The 20,308-nt window shown below is 43.5% G+C and overlaps 2 protein-coding genes across 4 annotated transcripts; both read right to left on the reverse strand.

Annotated features, from left to right (window-relative positions):
- Positions 1-441: 441 nt before the first annotated feature.
- Positions 442-11,490, reverse strand: CCNL2 (cyclin L2). 3 transcript variants are annotated; one of them, XM_048825170.1, is made up of 11 exons: positions 11,182-11,490; positions 9,647-9,721; positions 9,251-9,360; positions 8,769-8,889; positions 7,361-7,425; positions 4,396-4,495; positions 4,199-4,303; positions 3,860-4,001; positions 3,156-3,273; positions 2,979-3,071; positions 442-1,804 (listed from the first exon to the last, which is right to left on the reverse strand). In XM_048825170.1, exons 1-11 carry the CDS (start codon positions 11,473-11,475, stop codon positions 1,453-1,455), a joined length of 1,575 nt encoding a protein of 524 aa, XP_048681127.1. In that variant the 5' UTR covers positions 11,476-11,490; the 3' UTR covers positions 442-1,452. The 3 variants fall into 3 exon arrangements, with proteins under 3 accessions (XP_048681127.1, XP_048681128.1, XP_048681129.1); XM_048825171.2 differs by lacking the exon at positions 11,182-11,490 and having other exon boundaries at positions 9,251-9,425; positions 9,647-9,696; XM_048825172.1 differs by lacking the exons at positions 7,361-7,425; positions 8,769-8,889; positions 9,251-9,360; positions 9,647-9,721; positions 11,182-11,490 and adding an exon at positions 6,516-6,641.
- Positions 11,491-13,392: 1,902 nt separating this feature from the next.
- Positions 13,393-18,484, reverse strand: MRPL20 (mitochondrial ribosomal protein L20). Its single transcript, XM_048825199.2, has 4 exons — positions 18,323-18,484; positions 16,210-16,320; positions 15,801-15,878; positions 13,393-13,894 (listed from the first exon to the last, which is right to left on the reverse strand). The coding sequence occupies exons 1-4, from the start codon at positions 18,407-18,409 to the stop codon at positions 13,721-13,723; spliced, it is 450 nt and encodes a 149-aa protein (XP_048681156.1). The 5' UTR covers positions 18,410-18,484; the 3' UTR covers positions 13,393-13,720.
- Between the last annotated feature and the right edge of the window lie 1,824 nt (positions 18,485-20,308).

The raw sequence follows: 20,308 nt of genomic DNA on the forward strand, positions 1-20,308 counted from the left end.
ACTCAGGCTCAGGAGCTCGCTGCTGCGGGTTGTGTCGACATACCCTCAGTGGCTTGAAATTCACAGGAACCACTTCAACCTATCAGCAGCCATTACTTTCTTTCCAAGGGTAGGAAAACACACCACTTCAGGCAGCTAACCCTCTATTACACCTGCACTGATGAAAACTCTTATGGACCTAGGTTGCACAGCGTTTAACTCCCTCCCGTGGGAAAGGAAGAGATCTGTTTTACCATTACTCGCATCCCCTGTAACCATGTGCTACAAAATTACTCTGAAACAGTATTTATATTTGCAATGGCATACGCCAGTTTAAAAATAAAAACCTTATAACCTATTCATTTACCCCTATTTAAAGTCAGGTTGTTTGTCCCCTTTTTGATTAGCATGGCAGTACAACTTAGAAGTCTCTGAACTACAATAGACAGTAACATCATAGAGTTTAAATACAAAATCAAATACTTTAATGAAATTAGGGAGCACAGGAACAGCTCAGATATACCACTAAAACGGATACCCCTGAGCTGTGTACTTGGGCTGTTTTTTTTACACCTTCTGTTTTTAAACAAGCAAGCAGACTGACAAACTACCAATTCTTCAGAGTGTCAAAGATCCTGAGTATAGAGTTATTCAAAACACATAAAAATGTATATATATGAAACTTCTCTATGAGCTGGTGGCCTGCACACAGCATTGCACGGATAAAAATATACTACTTTCAATACACAGAGCTAAATACTTTCACATTTATCAGAATTCTCTAAACAAATCTTAAATTGATAGAATTCAAGTTTTGACTTTTCAGTATATAGCTTTCACTTGTATTAAACAAATGCTTATTTACACAGTGGAGAAAGTATAAGGGCTAATAAGGCCATATTCCCATATTGTATTGTTAAACACTGCAAAATATATACACAAGTGTAACCTAATATAGGCATCAGTTCTAGAAATATCACCTTACATTTGTACAACATAATTGAGTCAGTATGAAACGACAGCTTTGTTAGCACCAAGCCACTAATGGTGTTCATGAAACATTTGAGCTTTCTTCTAGTTCCACCAGGAAGGGCTGGTTCAGCAGAATTCTCTAATTGCTGAGCAAGGAAATTGGTGCTCTCAGTACTCCAAGTCCAGAAATATACTAACACCATTGCACTACAGTATGCAAATATACCTATGACCAAAGAGCAGGCATGAGAGGCTCTTCAGTGTTTCCTAAGAGACACTCCAGCAGCAGAACAACCAAGCCATCTACCAGATCAAGTCTTCCACATCATCATGTCTGTTCAGTGTCTTTGTATTTGGATCATGCTAACAAGCACAAGGTTAGAAAAGATTACTGATGCTAAGTGGTTTAGACTCAGGCTAACCCTATGCTACAAGGGCAAAATGGGGGAAGCCGGGCTCCACTCTGAATCCCCAAGGACAGAGGAGAAGCCCTTGTAGCGCTCATCTCCTGTGCCTGCTGTGGCCAGGGTGGTCTCGGTCGTAACGATGACCTGCACGCTCATAGGAGCGGGAACGCTCGTGTCTCTCTCTGTAGTAGTGACTTTTTTTCTTGTACTTCCCAGAATGATCAGAACGCTCCCGCGAGTGGCTTCGGGAACGTGATGAGCTCCTGCTGCGGGACTTCCTCGGCTTGTGTGTCGAATATTTGTAGTCCTTTGACTTTTTGTAACTCCTCATTTTAGAGCCTTTGTAACTAGCACTATGGTTGAACTGTCTTGGGGGAGAATCACTGCGACTCCTGGAGCGGCTGTGGGATTTGGAACCACTCGATGTCGAGTAGCTTTCACTTTTTCTAAGACAGGGAAGCAGGAGGAGACGAGAACAAACAGTGAGTGCTTTAAAAATCAATGCCCGATTACTTTACAGCATTAAAAGCAAGACAGATTATAGTAATCTTAGGTGCTACTTGGAACACAAGGAAAAAGGTTTCAGAAGAAAATGATTTGACACTGTCCTTTAAAATGCTACCCTTACTTACTTGTCAGCTACAACTGAGGTTGAAAACTGCCCTCAAAACAGATCTTACAAGCAAAAGCCGCTTCTCCAAACAGAGAGCTACTAATTTGATTAGTTGAACCAGCAAACCTTAGAACCTATTTCAACAGATTTTAGCTTTTGTCTGTGTCACCTGCCTTCAAACAGAATACTTCCCCAGCTCACACCCCATAACGAATTAAAACACAGTGCAAGTAATTTCCTGTAGGACTAAAATAATAGGTAACATTTGTAATCATTATATCTGTTGTTGGATGGGTAAAAAACTGAGATCCTTTGGAATACTGAACAGTATCTTTCACAACACACTTTATTAACAATCCAAAACCTTTTGCTGTAATTATGAAGCTGATTTCTTTCTGTAAGAATTTTAGAAGATGTATGGATTTGGGGGGGGTTCCATGATTACCTCTCATGGATAGCTATATACTTGTAAATTGAGCCAATTTACCATAGATTTTTCTTCTAATTTCCTAGCCTGAGCATCACCATCAGTAAGAAGCTTTGCAGGCCAAATTTGGACCTCAGTTCTGCTAGTGCAACCCCAGTGTTTAGTACAGGTGGCACAAGGCATAATGGAGGGAGACTCCATTTCCCTATCCCCCAAACTTTGTTGTGTCTATGGCGAGGATAGTAAGAAGCAGTATAAACTTATTGTTGTCATTTAAGTTAGCAGAAAGGACTATGGGCACAAGAAGCGGATTTGCTGAGTAAGACGCTGCCATTCATATGCAGTTATTCCTCGAACCCTAAACTTCACTTTAACTTACACTGGCCACCATGTTGCACCTCCATACACTAGTCTCACTTCCAGAGCTCAAACAGGGTTTAAAGTTTTATACAAATCGCTGTAGTAGTTGCTTCAACAGAGTCCACTGACTACCAAAGCACCATTCTCTGGGATGGTAGTTTGCCATTAGCATAGCAGGTTACAAATGGGACTCTGAACTTCCACCCATTTCAGTACATACCTGCGCTTAGGAGATGCTGATCTAGATGGTGATCTTGAATAACTCTGCTCTCGACTTCTGCTTCCACTCCTGCTCTCCCTTCCTTTCTGAACGCTATGAAGGACAGAATCCAAGTAAGATTTAGATTTAAGTGCTAGGAGAAAAAGAGGTAAAAATCTATAGAACGTGGAATCTTACCCATTCACTGGGCTGTTGGAATTCATTCTTTTTGTTCCGTCCATTTTTCGTTTAGCATTCTTCATCGCCTGCACAGCAAGTGGGGAAGGTTTATTTCCTTTACCTTCTTTTGGGGACTCTAAAAGAAAAATGTAAAAGTTTACACTTCATCCCCCCCCCCACATGCATATCAAAGAGATGTCAATCTTTAGTAGGCAACCCAATTGTAAAGAGTGGCAAGCAGTGGTTGAATGGGTCACCTGCCCTGACTAATGAGGGCAAGAGTCGACTAAATTACCACATCCCTATAGATACCCTTTGCAGTACATACAGATAAAGGGTGAAACTTGAACACCTTCAGGTAAGTCACGAGTTATTCAAATCTAAAGTAAATTTCTGAGGCTGTAAACTTAGTACATAACAAATAGTTTCGTGTCATGTCCCAATGCTGCCTTTCTTCTAGCACACATACGAACATGAGGCTAAGAAAAAGAATGGGGAAAAAACTTCATGAGTAGTTTGACTCCTCCTTTCTACAGAGTGATTATGCTGCAAAACAGCAGCATTTGCATCATCATTTGGAATACAGCTTAACATAGGAATCCCTGCAATCTAAAATAGCCTGAGACAGGATTCTTACTCAAGTTAAGTCACTGTAATACCCCCAAAATATGGGCAAAAAGCAATGCAGTCCAAATATGCAAACTAAGTACATTGATACCAACCATTTTTAGGAACAGGAGAAAAGCCTGACGTGTTATCCAAATTGGGAGTCCTGTCAGGTAGCAGACCTTTAGCTAGTGCTTTTGCCTCTTCAATGGCTAGTTTTTTCTTTTCTACTTTGCTTTCCAGATAAGACAAGTCAACCTGCAAATGCACATAAAAAAATTAGTTCTCTGTACTGTTTCAATTGACCATCCATGCTTAGAAGGGATATGACTCACAGGGTCTGGATCCTGCTCCCAGAGAAGTGGGAGCTTTGCAACTGGCTTCAATGGGAGTAAGATGTTTTGCCCTATCTTCTAAGAAATACCGAATACACATTGTATAAAACAATAGCGAACCTTTTTCCGAGTATATAGCTGCAGGATTTTTATACAAATCCCTTGAATTTCCTCTTCTGTTGCTCCAAACAGTAGAAACCAGTGAGGACGATTAGGAAGTGGGATCTACAATTGAGAAATTCATACATTCAATTTTCTACTTCTACATGAAAACCTTAATGGAAACGGAAACGACAAAATATAAATAGATGTTTCACCTCCAGTGTTCTAGCTGCAAGGTAGATACAGGCACAGGCAATACTTTCTGGCTGGAATCTTACGAAGACATCTGTTCGTAGACTGTCATTCATGTAATTCCTGAAAGACACAATAAGGGGACAATTGCAACCCCCTGCACCAGGCCCCTCTGTTCTATTCTCTTCCATTCTACAGTAACTACTTCTCTCTGCATTCTATTACTAAGCTCAAATGCTAGACTCCTGCAAATCTGAAGAGAAGTTAGAAAAAATTTCTTCAAGAGGATGGATATGTGGTTGGGAATAAGTTTCTGACTGGCTGTCAGACAAATCAGTTATGAAAGAGAACCAATTTTAACTTTACTTTTCCCTCTAGATCTACTGGCCTGCTCTCATGCAAAAACAAAATGTTTTTGTAGAGACAACATATAATCTGTAAAGAACTCAGTAACAGAAATCTAGGCTCAATCCCAGAGTGCAGAGAAGCATGCAAACTCAAAGCTAGTGTTCAAAGTTGCCGATCCTGCTGGAGTTCTCCGGAGAAATGCAATCCACTTCAGCATGTACCCATTTCCACTGGAAAGTTTTTGGAACCTGTCCATTTTCCATTAGTGAGACAGCATCCAAGAGAGAATCCATTTGTGATGCAAAAGCTAGTCGTGGAAGAAATCCAGATATTTGGGAACATCAATGCAGAGGATGGTTCAGTATTCAAACAGATCTCCTCTTCTCTGGCATATGACAGTATCGTTTCCAAATGTCCCATTTCAACAAGGTTTCTTAAAATGAATATTCACAGAATGAGACAACTGTAAAATATTGCACATATTCCACAACAGTCAGTACATATTTTAAAAGATTTTGATATTAAATCCTCAAGGAAGTTTGTATTTTCAAAATACTTGCATCTGAATTTATCAACAAATAAAATGCTTAAAGGTATAACTTTTAAAGTAATATTTCTTTCAAGCAGCGTGTCAGGTGGGCAAGAGAGAAAACACCACCCAAAACAAAGACCACCATATAGTTATACAAGCTATCTAAGAAGAGAGTTTGAAATTGATCATGCGGGTAATGCAGTACACAAGGATTCACTAACTCAAGGAGGCCCAAACCAGAGCCCACAGCCCGTTTAAAACCAGTTACAGAAAGAGGAGGTGCTCATGAATCACATTCCCATCTATGTGCTTTAGTCCTTTGCTATACATTTCAGTTCTAACACGTGGGGAGCGACTGACCACTGGGAAAAAAGTGGCAAGTTAAAGGCTTAGTCTTGACTGTCCTTCACCTTGCCCATGAGGAAAGCTTAAACTAAGTCATGATGTTCTATCACCTGTTTTTGCTATGGAGAAGACACTTTGAAGGATATCAGAGAAAGCCTTTGTGAAATTAAGTGCAGCGAGAAGTAATATTCATACCTTGTGAAGGATGAATGGGCTTCCTTTTCCAAATCTCTAAACAAAAACTAACTGGCTAACTGTGCAGCTGGCCTTTGGGTTCAGAGTTTAGGGGGCATGTAGAATTAAACATCTGTCACATTACTTCAGCTTTAAGTTGTTCTCTAAAACCACTGCACTTCAAACATCAGTTATACTGGATACCCATGACCTTCCAGGTACTGGAAGCAATGAATGGTTAGGGTATTGCTCTAATAGTTATTTCTCTGCATCCCAAACAAAAAAGGGAAATTGGTGCCTAATAGTCTTACTTCACATGTGAATTCTGAATTCAATGGTACTATGTAATCTGGAAGTAGGGAAAATGTCCAGTGTCATTGCTGTACTTAATTCCAAACGGCAGACCTTCTACTGAAGTATCTTCAGTGTTCGATTAAATAACATCCATAGATATGATAAAAACTGAAGTCTACCAGTTAGATAATTTACCCATAAGACTTAAATCCCACCTTAAAATATATATATATATATATATATATATATATATTTATATTTATTTTTTTTTTGGCTTTTTAAAAACGTACAGCATCTTTAACATAGTTAAAACATTAACAATAACAGTTTTCAAAACGTAAACAATCAAGTTCTAAAATATACAATAGAGTCAACGGCACAACAACAAAAATCAAAAGTATAAGCACAAGAAGCAGTTGGCCAGTTACTATACTATCGTATTTATACCACCTGTCTAGAGTCAGCCTTCTCTTTGTAGAGCCTGCTTTGGTTTGACTGAAGACGGCAGTTATCCCTGCACCATAGCGCTTGGGCAGCAGAGGAGAAGTCTTAGTCACTTACCCTCAGAGGCTACCCTTTGATTAAAAGAGTACAGAAAAGAAAAGTCAAAATAGGTTCTCCACCAAACAGATCACAGTACCAGAGAGTTCAGTCAGCAGAAATATGACCTTTAGATTCATTATTCCAATTTTTAAATTATGTCATTGTTTCATGAGTTACAAGTTTGTTACAATCAAGATCTGGAATTTTAACTTCGATACCCATCCCCAAATGAGTCTCTTCACTACAGTGAAGCAACAAGACAGGCAGAAGATGTTTCATGGCAAATGCAAAAACACTGAGTTATCCAGTCTTAGTAGCTGACATCTTGGATTATCCATGTGCATAAAAAGGATTTATGTCGAGGGTTCCTGATGCCCTTGTTGCAACCAGCAGCTCAAGTGTTGGGAAAGTCTGTCTCCCAGCATCAGCGACGGACAAGAACTGCACGTATGATTTACCCAAAGAAACAACCACTTAACATTTTCACTTTAGAGGGAGGGCAAAGGGTAGGAGAAAAGGGAAGAAAGAGCAAGGGTTGAGGGGTTTAAAAGCTATCTTACCATTTAAGACAGTGCCTGAAACTTAGAGGCCGATCAACATTTGGGTAGTAGGTTGGGGCACTCCAGGAAACACTGGAACTGTCTATTCCATGAACATAGTTGTGGGCTACACCAATGTTGCCCAGAGTGCCTCAAATGACATATTTCTGCCACTGCCCTGCTGGTCTCATATAACAAGCAAGATCAACTTACCATGAAGTCTGGACCAGGTGTTGGTTACGTTCACATTCTAATACCTGAAGGTACATAACGATTATCTGGAAGATATGGGTTATTGAGTTATTACCAAGAATCTCTAGAGCCAAATATTTAATTCAGAGGGGATGTCCATGTGGCATCTGATATTCTGTTCTAGATTTTAACATTCCCAAATATCCACAGAAAGAGTGCTTTTAAGATGCCAAGTGTATACCAGGGTAGTTTCTGCCTTCAATTACAAAGGGGGAAAGAACAGGTTCCAAAAATTTATGTGCACAGCCAAATCTGACCTCCCTCATACTCCTCTTTCTGAGCTCAGTCATCCTATTCATCTAAAAGTCTTGCCTTCCACTCAGTTTTCAAAATAGATATGCTTTTCCTATAGAACTCAACATTCCTCTTCTAGCTGCCACAGGGGAGGAAACACTGCCAGCTGGAAAAAGTGGCACCAATCCACCACAAAACATCTCCATTGGGAGGGACTAAACCTAGCCAACATTTCTTCCCTCTTTCGCTTTTGCAAAGTTTAAAAGGTTCACAGCAACATACAAAACAAAGTTTTTGTGAACCACAAAAAAAAAAAAAAAAGACGGTGGATAAAACAAAATGATTACATGAAATTCACAAGCATTAGTGGGTGAAGGAATATGCTCATTCCTGTGATCAGTACCCCAGTAAATAAAGAGGCTCAGAAAGAATTACAGTGGGCAGAGAAAATCTGAACAGAGCAAGGTACCTACATATTTTTAATCAGAGGACACTTGATCTCAAATTTAAAGAGCATTTACACTACAGCAAGCTGAAGAGGTCTGAAGTAGTAGCCCATTGCTGCAAGACAGAGAGCAGATACCTGCAGTGCAAGGAAAAGGAGAGCCCTTACACTACTTTAACCTTCTATTAGATTCAAACAGCAGTGCTGACTAGCTCATATGGGGAGCAGAGTCCAGCACACTTTGGGGAAGACCATTCCTGGGACTGAAAATTTCACACATCTGATCAGTAATGACGAATATTATAATCAGAGCTAGATTCTACAAAAGGGATATTTGAGAGCCTTAGTCAAAGAGGAGTTATTCATAATGCTTCAGAATTTAACACCAAAATTACCTGCTCATTCAACAATAAGTTTTCATGCTATGACAAAGTGAAGTATCCAAGTATAGTTAAGTCTAACCAGTTCTTAACATCTGCATCCACCTTCAGTCTTCACTGACCAATGAGATACAAGACCAACTATTAAGACTCTCTTGAATGAGAAACAAGATAGCAAGATCACTGTAAACTAGCTTCACTGGGTTCAGTATTGTGGAACAAGAAGCTTTTATCCAGTTTTACCCAGAACAGGCAGAGTGTAAGAAACACACACCCACTGTTTTATAGGTTAGCTGAACATCGTACAAACCTTATGAGGGTGCTTTACATGAACACAGAACCCCAGCTCCTTTAAAACTCTTCTCTCTGCCTTTATGATTTGATTCTTCAGATTAACATAATCTTGATCCAGTAGTAGAGGTACAGGTTTTCTGTAAGACATTATTTCAGATTCCATCAAGTAAGAGTGAAATGCCAATATTAAAAGACACCCAACCATCCTACTTTGACACATATGCAGGTTACTATATTTTGATGCAAACTAGTTAGTATTTACAACAGTACAAGCATTCTTCTAGTTAAGAAAATAACCAGATTAATGTTTTGGTTTTCATTCCCCAAACAAGGTTTTACCCTACGTTCCTTGAGTCATGATGCAGCTGAACTCCCGCATAGGCAAAGCAACAACTATGGCTAGCTAGGGTACTAAACTCAGGCTCTCATGTTCAGTAGTCCCCACATTTAAACAACTGACCGTGAAGAAAGCGAACACTTTCCAAATTCTAAACTTACTTTTTCTCTCTTAGATGCCGAAGGCGATGGAATACGTTAATTACATCTCTTATGCGCCTCGGTGCTTCTTCAATTTTGGATGCCAGATGAACACAGGCCATTGACACATGCTGAAATATAAGTATTGCAACATACTGATGTTTTGCTCAAATCTGGAACTGATCGCCTCCAAGAGCTTTAGGAGGGATAATAAGAGAAAGTGGTGGTAAAAACAAGAAATATTCAAAATTTTAAGATAAGTATTTGTTATAATGTAGATGTGTAAAACTGTGTTTAACTAAACAACATATCTATAGCTCAAAAGTTTCCTGTACACATAGTTCAACAGGGCATAATACATGCTCTCAAACACGAGAGAAATCAAATGCATAGTGCATTTTCTAAAAGAATCCTTACCTCCATGGAATGCTTCACAAAAGATTTTGTATAAAAGAAACGTTGAAACAGCACCTGCCCTGTAGCCATTGCCACCTAGAGAGAAAAGAAAAAATGGTAATCCAGTATTAGCATCTTCATACAGGATTCTAGAGCAAGATGAATTACTACAACAAATCTGAGTCCCATAAAACCCATCAGAAATGCCTGACTCAGCAACAATCAGCTTAAAAAAAAGCTACACCACCATAAAGGATTGGTTTTCAACACCTAGAACTGTAATGTGCAATCTTAAAACAGATGAGATACTAGAAAAGTACCAAACAAAATATTTTATGGGGACACTCAAAAGTAATTATGAGGGTGGACACTACAGTCCAAACGGCCCCCAGTGCTGTGCCATCTATGCAAATACTCCTACTTGTTTATTTTTGGTTCTATGTTCGCTGAGCAATATTAAAAGGCAACCACCAACTCAAAGTGGAATCATTTTAACCATGAGTCAGCACTAAATGTCAAGTAAATCTGTCCCCAAGCTCCCCAGCCAGTCTTTGTGGTTTTACAGTCACATATCCATATTTAAAAAAACTCCCTTGTGCCATACTAAACACACACAGATGCAAGAAAAGATGGCTAGAGAAATTAAAACAGCTAAAATAAAGATTACTGGTAGCAGCACTAGGCAAAAAAACAATTTTATTTATTTTTTTTAACTGAAGGTCTCATTAACCTTGTTTCAATCATAGTGGCATTTTTGAACCCCTCCAAGCATCATGGTAACATCTGACTGTCCCATTTTCTTTACTGGCAGCGTAAAGGAGGAATTGAAGCTCGCCAGGAAAGTCGACGGGCGACATGTCACACGAGAAAGAATGTAAGAAACCCCATCTGAAGGGCATTGCGAAATCGTGCGCGTCACCAGCCGCAGCAAAGCAAAAGCCTGCGCGGCGGCGGGGGATGGGATCCCCCCCTTAGAAACGAGCGAGGCTTGGCCGAGCTACCAGGAAGGACCCTGGAGGGCTGAGCCAACCGCGGCCCTGGGCTCACAGGAAGAGATGGTTACATCAGCCGCTTCCGGTCCCAGCAGAGCCGGCCGGGACAAGGGGCGGGACGCTGCCCGTAAAGGGCACAACAGGGCCAGTTTCACACGCCTGGTTCCTTGGGAAACAAAAGGCCGGGGGCGCCTCCTGATCCCGAGTCCACCCTCCCCATTGCAAACGCGGGTGCGGGGCCCGGGGAGCTGCCCGCCCCCCCCCGATTGCTGCCGGGGACGGGTTTTACCTGGTTTCTGGGAGTACGGGGGGGGGGGGATCGCAGCGGCCCCTGGGCACCAGCAGAGACGGCGGGGCCCTGCCCAGACGGGCGGGGAGAACAAAGCTTCCCCCCCTCCCCTCCCAGCGCGACACTCCCAGGCAACTAAGGCCCAGCGCCCCCGGCGGCCGTGGGCCCCGAGCCGGCCCCGCCCGGGCCTGCCTCCCCGGCCCCGTTCGCCCCCTGAGACCGGAAGCTGCCCCTCCCCCCCGCCCCGCGGGCCTGGCCCCCCCCGCCCCGCTCACCTGCGGGAGCCGCAGCAGGATGCCGGCCGCCTGGATGAGCTCGCAGCCGGTGACGCGCAGCTGGGTCTCGGTGTCGGGGTCCAGGCCGCTGCCCATGGAGGGGGTGAAGCGCAGCGCGTCGTCGGGCAGCAGGCAGTTCTCCAGCGTGATCAGCACCCCCGAGTACAGCCGGTCCCCGATCAGCACCGCGCCGGGGCCCGGGGCGCCGCCCCCCGCCGGGGCCGGCCCCGCCGCCGGCAGCCCGCCCGGGCCCCCCGCTACCACGGCCGCCGCGCTGCCCGTCCCCGCCGCCATCTTGGGCCGCCGCCTCACCGCTCTCTCGCCTTCCCCTTCCCCAGCGCCGGGCGGTGTCCCGCCCGTTCCCCCGACGCCCGCCTCCCATTGGCGGGTGGCAGCGAGGCGCCGCTCTCGGATTGGCCGGCCTGCCCCCGGCGTGACGCGGCTCCTGCGGCCTCATGCAAGCGGCGTGACGCAGCGGTTGGGAATTCGAAACAGGGTGGAGTGGGCGGACCGCCCGGCGTGCATCGCGCGCCTCCCGCGCCCCCTCCCCCACCCAGACAAAGCCTAGGTCGCCACCACCGGCTAGGCCCGAGCCAGCCCTTCCCCCCAGCACACGGCAGGGGAGCCGCCCCCCGCTGGGGGGATTTGAAAAACGTATTCAAACAGATGCTGGGGGAATTGAGGGGGCCTGGGAGAGAAATCTGGAGCCCCCCTTCTTCATGTTCACTGGGGTCCCCCCTTCCACTTACAGACAGTTGGGGGCCGGGTACAATTGCCCTCCCACCCCACATACTTATCTGCTTTCTGACAGGAGCCCTCAGGGCCACTCCACTCAGCTGTTCAAGCTTTTCTCTGTCATGCAGGAGGGCAAGAGTTTTAAAAGTTTGTTTCCTAAATAACCCCTTGACTCCAGCAGCTGGGGCTTTAAGTAAAACAAGTCTCCCAAGGCTTACCCCCCCAAATCTTAAATTGGCAACACTGACCAGCCTTCCCACAACCGTAGTTTTATCTTGCACGACTATGCCTCATAAGAGCTCAAGCAGAAAAGGTGGCACCTTAGAGACTAACCAATTAAGCTCAAGCAGGAACTCTCTTCCACAGCAGCAGCACCAGCATCTGCCTTGAACAGACTCCAGCACACAGATTTCACTGGAAGATATATCTGAGTGTAAGCTTCCATTTGCTTCAGCTTTAGCTAGGTCATTTATAGTAGGGTGGTGCTCCCCTGAAGACCAGTGCCTTGAAGGGTTCAGGGTTTTAAAGCCTTTACACAGCCAGAGGTCCCAATCGCACTACCGCTTTTAACTGCAAGGCCTGCTCTACACTAGAAAATTATATCAAGCTAGGTATATCACTCAGGGCTGTGAAAAAATTCACACCTTGAGCAATTTACTTAGGTCCACCTAACCTCAAGTGTAAATTACAGCAGGGTTGATGGAAGAAATCCTCCATCCACCTAGTTACCACTCCTGAAGAGTGGAATAACTACATAGATGGGGAAAAAACCCTCCCATCAATGTAGGAAGGGTCTATGCTACAGTAGCACAGTTGTAGCGTAGATATGGGCTTAATCTCAGGTTCCCCTGACTCCGACACAAGTGTCATATAGACTGAACCAGTGAGAGATTAGCAACTCTGTGGATAGGTTTTAGGCAACACATCACATGTAAGCTTTCCTTACTAGACTGGCCTGTTTAATTTTTAAACTAATTTGAAAGACTGACTGCTACACTTGAATATACTTTAGCTGTGCTGCACTCTTTTACATATTCTAGTTTAAAGAAAAGCTAGATACTCCACATTTTGTGGCATGAAGCTAGATGGCACAATACTTGAGAAGGCATGGTTTATACTCGTAACAACTTCTGAATTTCTGGTGATTTCACTAGCTTTTCTTTTTCTTTTTTTAAAGATGCCTTCACATGCTTATCTCATGGACTGACTACTTATTTTAGTAGAACTCTACTAGCTGCAGCACACGCCTTACTAAGCCTTTAAGATTTTCCTTTTTTCTGCTTTTTAGCAGGTACTTCCAAAGTCATCTTATGCGTCATATATTTAAGCCATAGCTTTGCAATATAACCTCATTAACACTGAGTGCCACATAGATGCAAGTAGAAAAACATCAATGTGGGATAGTTGTCAACATTTCAGGAAGCATTTAAAAATGTATGTTATTGTACTGTGACACCAGAAGTGACTATTCAGATATTTTCATAATACATAAAAAACCCTTTATTAGATTGTTACAGAACAAAAATGTTTACACAACATTTTGACTTAGAGCGACTTCTGCACAGTAGGGTTTATCCCTGTTAAGCTTAGATTGCAATTTTAACCAAAACCACTAAGGAAAAAGAACCGTCCTCATAAGTTTACAAGCTAGTTGTCTAAGACTTCCTTCTTTCTTGCTAGATTGATTTTAGAGGATTTTGTTTCATAGATATGACCTTTTTTGTTCTCTGGGGTGCAAACTTACTTTGAAATACAAGTCTCTGCTTAGAACAGGCAGCTATAATTGCAGATTATGCCTGTCACTTCAATAATGGTGTACAATTCGTGAAAATATTCCTTCTGGTTCTTTTCCATCTCCAAGGGCATCAAGGAAGCCTTCTTGTCTCCTCCTTTGGGCTAAGGCAGCTAGGGACTTGAATGTCTTTGGCTCATAAATAGCCAGATCAGCAAGCATTTTCCTGTTCAGCTCCACCTGGCACTAAATGCAAGAAGGATGGTCAATGAAGAGCATAGTAATTATCCTTTTACAAATGTTCATTGTTAAGTTCTTAAGTGCATTATTATATACATGTTTCATTAAAATGCTACTATTTAATGGATATTTTAGGCAAACGAACATCTGATTTTACTACCTGCGAAAACCTCACAAGATACACATCTAATTTTTGTGAATATCCCAAGGGGAAAGTGTCATACAATTCAACAACAGCAATACGATACAAAACAGATAACCACGGGTTTTCTAAAACCCCTTTTGAACCAATTCCAGAAGCTACAGTGGGGAGTCTCTTCCTTTATGGAAGTCTACATAGTAAGTGCCTGATCTTGGATGCTCTAGTTTTCAAATTCCAGCAAACAAGGTAAATATGTTCCAAAGGGATGGGAATTCTTATTGAAATAATGTTTTGCACTTTTATAGTGACTTCCATCCAAGGTTCTCAGTGCTCCTTTGTAACGTAGTCTATCCATTTTAGAGGTGAGGAAATGGATACACAGAAATTGACTTGGCCAGAGTCACACAAGTTGTCCGTTTCAGAGGTGGCAACAGAACTTGGCTCTTAGTTCCTAGTCCTGTTCCTTAACCATCCCTACATAGTACTTCAGATTATGCAATAACATCCAGAAATATTCTCAGCCCATCCATTTATTTTCACCTTTAAATAAAAAGCCAAGTTTGAGTTTCAGGGCCCAATCCCATGAAGTGCTGCACATCAACAATTCCCATGGACTTCCACAGGAGTGGTGGATGCGGAACTCAGGATCCAGCCCTTAAAAGGGTCTCAAAATGGAAGGACCTCAGGATCGGTCCCTTTATAGACTACATAGAGCAATGAGTGGATGATCTAAAATATCAAAAGATTATAGAAACCAGGTCTGCTTCTTTTGGAAAATGAAACTAAGGACCTCCCTGATGGACAATTCTAAGATGCAAGGGACACTGACTTTCTCTGAAATACCTGTTCCTTTGTCTGAGTTTGATGGAACTTCTATGCAGAGTACTTTATTCCATTAGTTACCAAGAGTTACAATAAAAACAATAGAAGCACTTTAACAGTTTGATAACTTTAGAATAAATCTGATTTAATTAGTTGATCAAATAAGCTACTGGTTTAAATTTCTATCCAGCTGTTCTACAGCCTTAATTGAGGGGGGGGGCGGGGGACGACTAACAGTGTTTAAAGCACACTGCCATCTTAAATTTTGCTCAGGTTAAAAGTTTGGAGAAACAAGCTAAACCTAAGACCAACAAATTTTTCCAATTCTAATGTGAAGCTTTGAAACAAATCCCCCTGTATGTTTTAAGAGCACTGAAGTGCTAAGAATGTAGCAGCGAAACTGACTGCATTTATTTTTGTTGTCCAAGCTGACTGAAATGCACCAGTTTAATTAGTGAAAAGTAATTTGGATTTTTAAACTCACTTCTAGTAATTCAAGGTTTTATTTGTTTTGTATTTTTAAAATATCTTGATATCTAAAAAGGCAGCTATTACTCTGAGGACCTGACAGTAGCATAGGTAACAACATTTACAATAAACAATGTAAATTGACACTGTCCCTTTAAAGAATAAATGAAAACAAGTTCTTCTGATCACATAAATCTATAGTGAAGAGGTAGGAATGTGTTATGAGTCTTATGTTGAGCTCTTATGCTGCCAAGATAAAAGAAGGTCACTTGTAGCACAAATAGATACAAGTATAAAACAGGACTACATTATTGCAGTAAGCAAGAAAAAGCATAGACAAGAAATTTCATATTTATCCCTCATCAGCAGAACTGGAAGGTTTTCTGGGTGTTTTATGGAATGACTGATTGAAAGACCAATGAGAATTTTGGACAACCTGTCACCATTTCAGTGCAATTCTTCTTCAAGCAACACACTTACCTTAAGCAGATTGCCTATGAAAGCTGGATATTTCAAACCATGTTCAAGAGAAGCTGCTTCAATCCTCGTAATCCAGAGCTTAAAAAACACAATGATTTAAATATAAAAATACAAATATTCTAGTTGATGCTTTCTTTTGGTAAAGAATTAGACATATGGATGTGCTCAGATTCAATAAATACAATGTGTCCTGACCAACATTTCTTCAATGCTAAAATTCTGATGCAACATGCGCTACTTCAAAGCCAACAGGGGCTATTGCTCTTGCCTTGAACTTGGAAAACTACTCTTTCAACAGCAGTTTGTAAAGCATTTTGGGATACCCCGAGTAGGAAAACAGCTATATAAAAATGACTCTAGTCTCTTCCAGTTTCACTGTTTACATCTATCATTTTGGTTTGTTTTTTACCGCTCTCATGAATTTCTTCTTTTCTCTTCTGGCCTTTGTAGACTTCACAAAAGCTCTCCGAACACTTCGTACAGCCAATCTATAGCAGCGGTTCTTCCTTCCACGAAAATGCTAAGGCAAAAACAAGATGTTCCAGTTCAGTTATTAACTTTATAAGGATGTAAAGCCTTTCAATAATATGAATATAGAAGATATCACTTTGCATTTCTAAAGAGCCTTTCATTAAGAGGATCTCAAAGCACTTTACAAACATTAGTTAAGCCTCAGCCAATTTTCTCATTTTACAAATGGGGAAATAGTAACTGAAAGATTAAGTAACCTGAGAAAGACTACAGTTTCTCACTGGCTGGACAGAGCACAGAATCAGTTTTAGTTTTCAATCCCAGATTCTAACAGTGGGCCAAACTCACACTAACTTTCTAACTCTTAAAAAACAGAAGGGGCTGCCTGTATGCAAAAAGCAGGAAATCAATTGGGAATCCCTATCCTTAGTAACGTCTCATAGCTTGAGCCACTTCGTGTACCACTGATGATCATACAGTATCTGTGGAAACCACCACAGTTGCACATATGGAAAATTAACACTGGGCAAGTGCACCATGCAATTAGTCTGCCCTCCAACAAGTATCCCCACAGGGTAGTCATGATATATGGCTAGACTGGGACCCAAAAGTGTAGGATATGCCCATTTAATTGTAGGCAATGCTCTGCTCAATGCTATAGCAGCTGATTATATCACCAAAGCTGCTGACAATATGCCCTTACAGAAAATTCCTTTTAAACTATTGCATATAGGATTAAAGAGAGACTGTCCACTTAAGTCGTATTGTAAAGAAGTATCTTTACCTGTTCTAAGAACACCTGAAAATCTACCAATATACATTTACTTGTCACTGTTAATGCTCTTTACTTTTTGCATTTTGATCAGTTCAAATTAAGTCAATTCAGCCAGTTTCATTGTTTATACTCAAGTGTCATTTTCAGATTGCTCCTGCTGCAGTGTCTGGATTTCAAACACTGAGGGAATGTTTGGTTAAGGCTTTATCAAAACTTGTTTCTACAGTATTTATATTTCTGGGGACCAAATTTAAGTTCACACTATCCCTTTAACCTTATATGTGCAAGCAAGGCTCAGGTAACCATCTAATCCCATTTATATGGCAACCATGGACAGCCAATAAGTCAGCTATTTTCCTTTACGCCAGAACATCATGCCTCTCTTTTGTATAAAAAAAAACAAAGGGTGTGAACTTCTGGCTCTATTATGGAGAAGAGCACAGCCTCTGGGGAGACCAGAGTGAAAGCTTTATCTGTGCTCTCTGCCATTCCCCCCACCATGCACTGGGCAACTCAAGAGAGGAACAGGAGTGTCACCTTCAGGCCCAGAAGAAGGACAAGACTATAAGTGGATGGGGTGTGGGAGGAAGCAACTAACAAAAAGAAAGGGACAAACACCCCCCTTCTGCTCCTTGGGGGGGCACAACACCCACCCACCCCCCCACACACACCCCTTCTGCTCCTTGGGGGACACGACACCCACCCACCCCACACACACCCCTTCTGCTCCTTGGGGGACACGACACCCACCCACCCCACACACACCCCTTCTGCTCCTTGGGGGACACAACACCCACCCACCCCCCCACACACACACCCCCCTTCTACTCCTTGGGGGACACGACACCCCCCCACACACACACACCCACACCCCCCTTCTGCTCCTTGGGGGACACGACACCCCCCTACACACACCCCCCCACACACACACCCCTTCTGCTCCTTGGGGGACACGACACCCCCCCACACACACACCCCTTCTGCTCCTTGGGGGACACGACACCCCCCCACACACACACCCCTTCTGCTCCTTGGGGGACACGACCCCCCCACCCCCTGCGGGTTCGCGGCCGGGCTGGGAGCGGCGGGCTCTGGGTGCGAGGCGGGGACAGGGCAGGAGGAAGCGCCTGGCTCCCGGCAGATGCGCAAAAGGCGGCGAGGCCAGGCCAGGCAGGCGCCGAAGCCGCGAGCGGGGCCGGGGAGGAAAGAGGCCCGGGGCGGAGGCTTGGGGCCGGGGCCGGGGCCGGGGCCGGGAACCGGGGCTGGACTCACTCACTCGCGCATGCTTGAGCACCGCCTGCACCCTCCAGAAGCGGTCGGTCAGGCGGCTCCGCAGCCAGCAGGGCGCGCTCAGGAAAACCATCGCCCCCGCGCCCGGCCGGCCAGCAGCGCCCCGGCCAGCGAGCGAGCGAGCGAGCGGCGGGGCCCGGGGCACGTGCGCGGGCCCGGGGGGGCGGGGCCGCGGCGCCGCTGCGGGGGGGGGGGGTGATTGACACGCGGCGCTGCTGGGCGAAGGGGGCGGGGCCAGCCCCAGCTATAGAGAGCGGGGGGGGGGGGGACGACTCAGCAGCTCGGGCTGGGCTTCCCATGCACTTAGTTTTGGGGGGGCAGGAGCATAGATGCCGCCCCTGGGGGTGCTGCAGCACCCCTGTCTTGAAGTGGTTTCTATCATACATACAGGCTTTACAGTTTGGTTCAATCGCTCTCAGCTTCCTCCCCCCCCCCCATACAAATTGTTCCAGCCCCCCACAGGCAGGAGGTCACAGCTGCCCAGATAGTTTTTGGAGGGGAAGAGCAACAGTTGCAGAGACTGGGGGAGAAACGTCTATCTGGGCACATGAGGCTCGCCCCACAGGAAAGCCAGTTATTTGCAGTGTCTGAACAGCTGTGCAGATGGCCTGCGGGCTAGATAGAACTAGCAACCCGTGGGGCTGGAGGGCTGCCTGTTATGGGTACCCAGCCCATCTCACACTGAGGCTTTCAGTGTTTATAACTTTGCCAAACTTTAGCTGGTGGAACTGACGCTTTCCCTGCCAGGTGTCTCCTCAAGATGAATTTAAAAAAAAAAAAAAAATTGAGCCGAAAGAGTTCAGCCGTTTGTCAGAAGGAGGAAAACACTTTCCCACAAACTTTTCTTTTGGATGCTCCAGTGTCCTCATGCTCTGGAGCCGGAACTTGAAATAAGGCCTTTGAGCCAATAATGAGCCATTTGCTGTTCCCCGAATCCGCTGTCCCAGCTGCAGCTGAAATCAATGGGAGCTGTGCTTTGAACACATAAAGTACTGCATAATGCTAAGTATTCTGGAATATCAGGTCCCAGGTGTCTCAAATAGCCAGGCACCCAAAATTAGTAGATACTTTGGACCTTAATCTCTTTGTGCCTTAGTTCCCCCTCTGTAAAATGAAGATAACAGCACGCCCTCATCTCACAGGGGTGTTGTGGAAATAAATGTTTGTAAAGCACTCAGGTGCTACGGTGATGCTATTGTATTAATTTAGAGGGACTAAATGGACCCAAAGAGTTGAAGGTGTTAAGATGACCCAATCACTATCCGATGTTAAACAGTCTTAAACAAGGTTTCAGAGTAGCAGCCGTGTTAGTCTGTATTCACAAAAAGAAAAGGAGTACTTGTGGCACCTTAGAGACTAACCAATGCATCCGATGAAGTGAGCTGTAGCTCACGAAAGCTTATGCTCAAATAAATTGGTTAGTCTCTAAGGTGCCACAAGTCCTCCTTTTCTTTTTAGTCTTAAACAAGATTCAGGGGCACTGGTACACAGATATCTTTTGCCCCTTTTCCCATCAACATTTGTTTTTATAAGTTATTGTGACACTTTCTGAACTTTCATTCACTTTTCACAGTTGAGCTCACAATTAGGGTAAAGTTGTATGACCCGTTATCACAACAGTACCATAGAAAAGCCCACGAGGAAATTAATGATTCTGTCTTCAGGGCAGGGTTTGAATAGTGTGCAGTAAAGGCCTGGAGTCACCCACTGAAAAATGTGAAGAAAACAAAATATTAAATAGCTGCTCACTAAGTGAGCACCATCCATTCTGTGCACTGAATGAGGCAGTGGTCTTGTGGAAAAAACAGTAAGTGGTAGTGTAATTGAACACCATAATGCATATGCATAAGGGGGCTGAATTAAGGTTACACCGGCAGCCTTAATTCTGGCATTTCCTAACTTTTGACTGTGCAACCTTAGTATTATTCTTTTAACTTAGTATTTTTGGGTGATATATGTAGATATAGTTTAA

This window comes from Caretta caretta, chromosome 18, assembly GCF_965140235.1.
Source record: "Caretta caretta isolate rCarCar2 chromosome 18, rCarCar1.hap1, whole genome shotgun sequence".
Classification (NCBI taxonomy): Eukaryota; Metazoa; Chordata; order Testudines; family Cheloniidae; genus Caretta; species Caretta caretta.

Excerpts from the sequence above, each read along its gene's own strand:
- CCNL2 (XM_048825170.1), bottom strand. The coding sequence starts at position 11,475 with ATGGCGGCGGGGACGGGCAGCGCGGCGGCCGTGGTAGCGGGGGGCCCG. Across the intron at positions 7,426-8,768 it reads ATGTAAAGCACCCTCATAAG|ATAATCGTTATGTACCTTCA; the intron begins GTTTGTACGATG and ends CATATCTTCCAG. Across the intron at positions 1,805-2,978 it reads TCAGCATCTCCTAAGCGCAG|AAAAAGTGAAAGCTACTCGA; the intron begins GTATGTACTGAA and ends TCCCTGTCTTAG.
- MRPL20 (XM_048825199.2), bottom strand. The coding sequence starts at position 18,409 with ATGGTTTTCCTGAGCGCGCCCTGCTGGCTGCGGAGCCGCCTGACCGAC. Across the intron at positions 16,321-18,322 it reads CGGTGCTCAAGCATGCGCGA|CATTTTCGTGGAAGGAAGAA; the intron begins GTGAGTGAGTCC and ends TTTTTGCCTTAG. Across the intron at positions 15,879-16,209 it reads AGAAGAAATTCATGAGAGCG|CTCTGGATTACGAGGATTGA; the intron begins GTAAAAAACAAA and ends GTGTTTTTTAAG.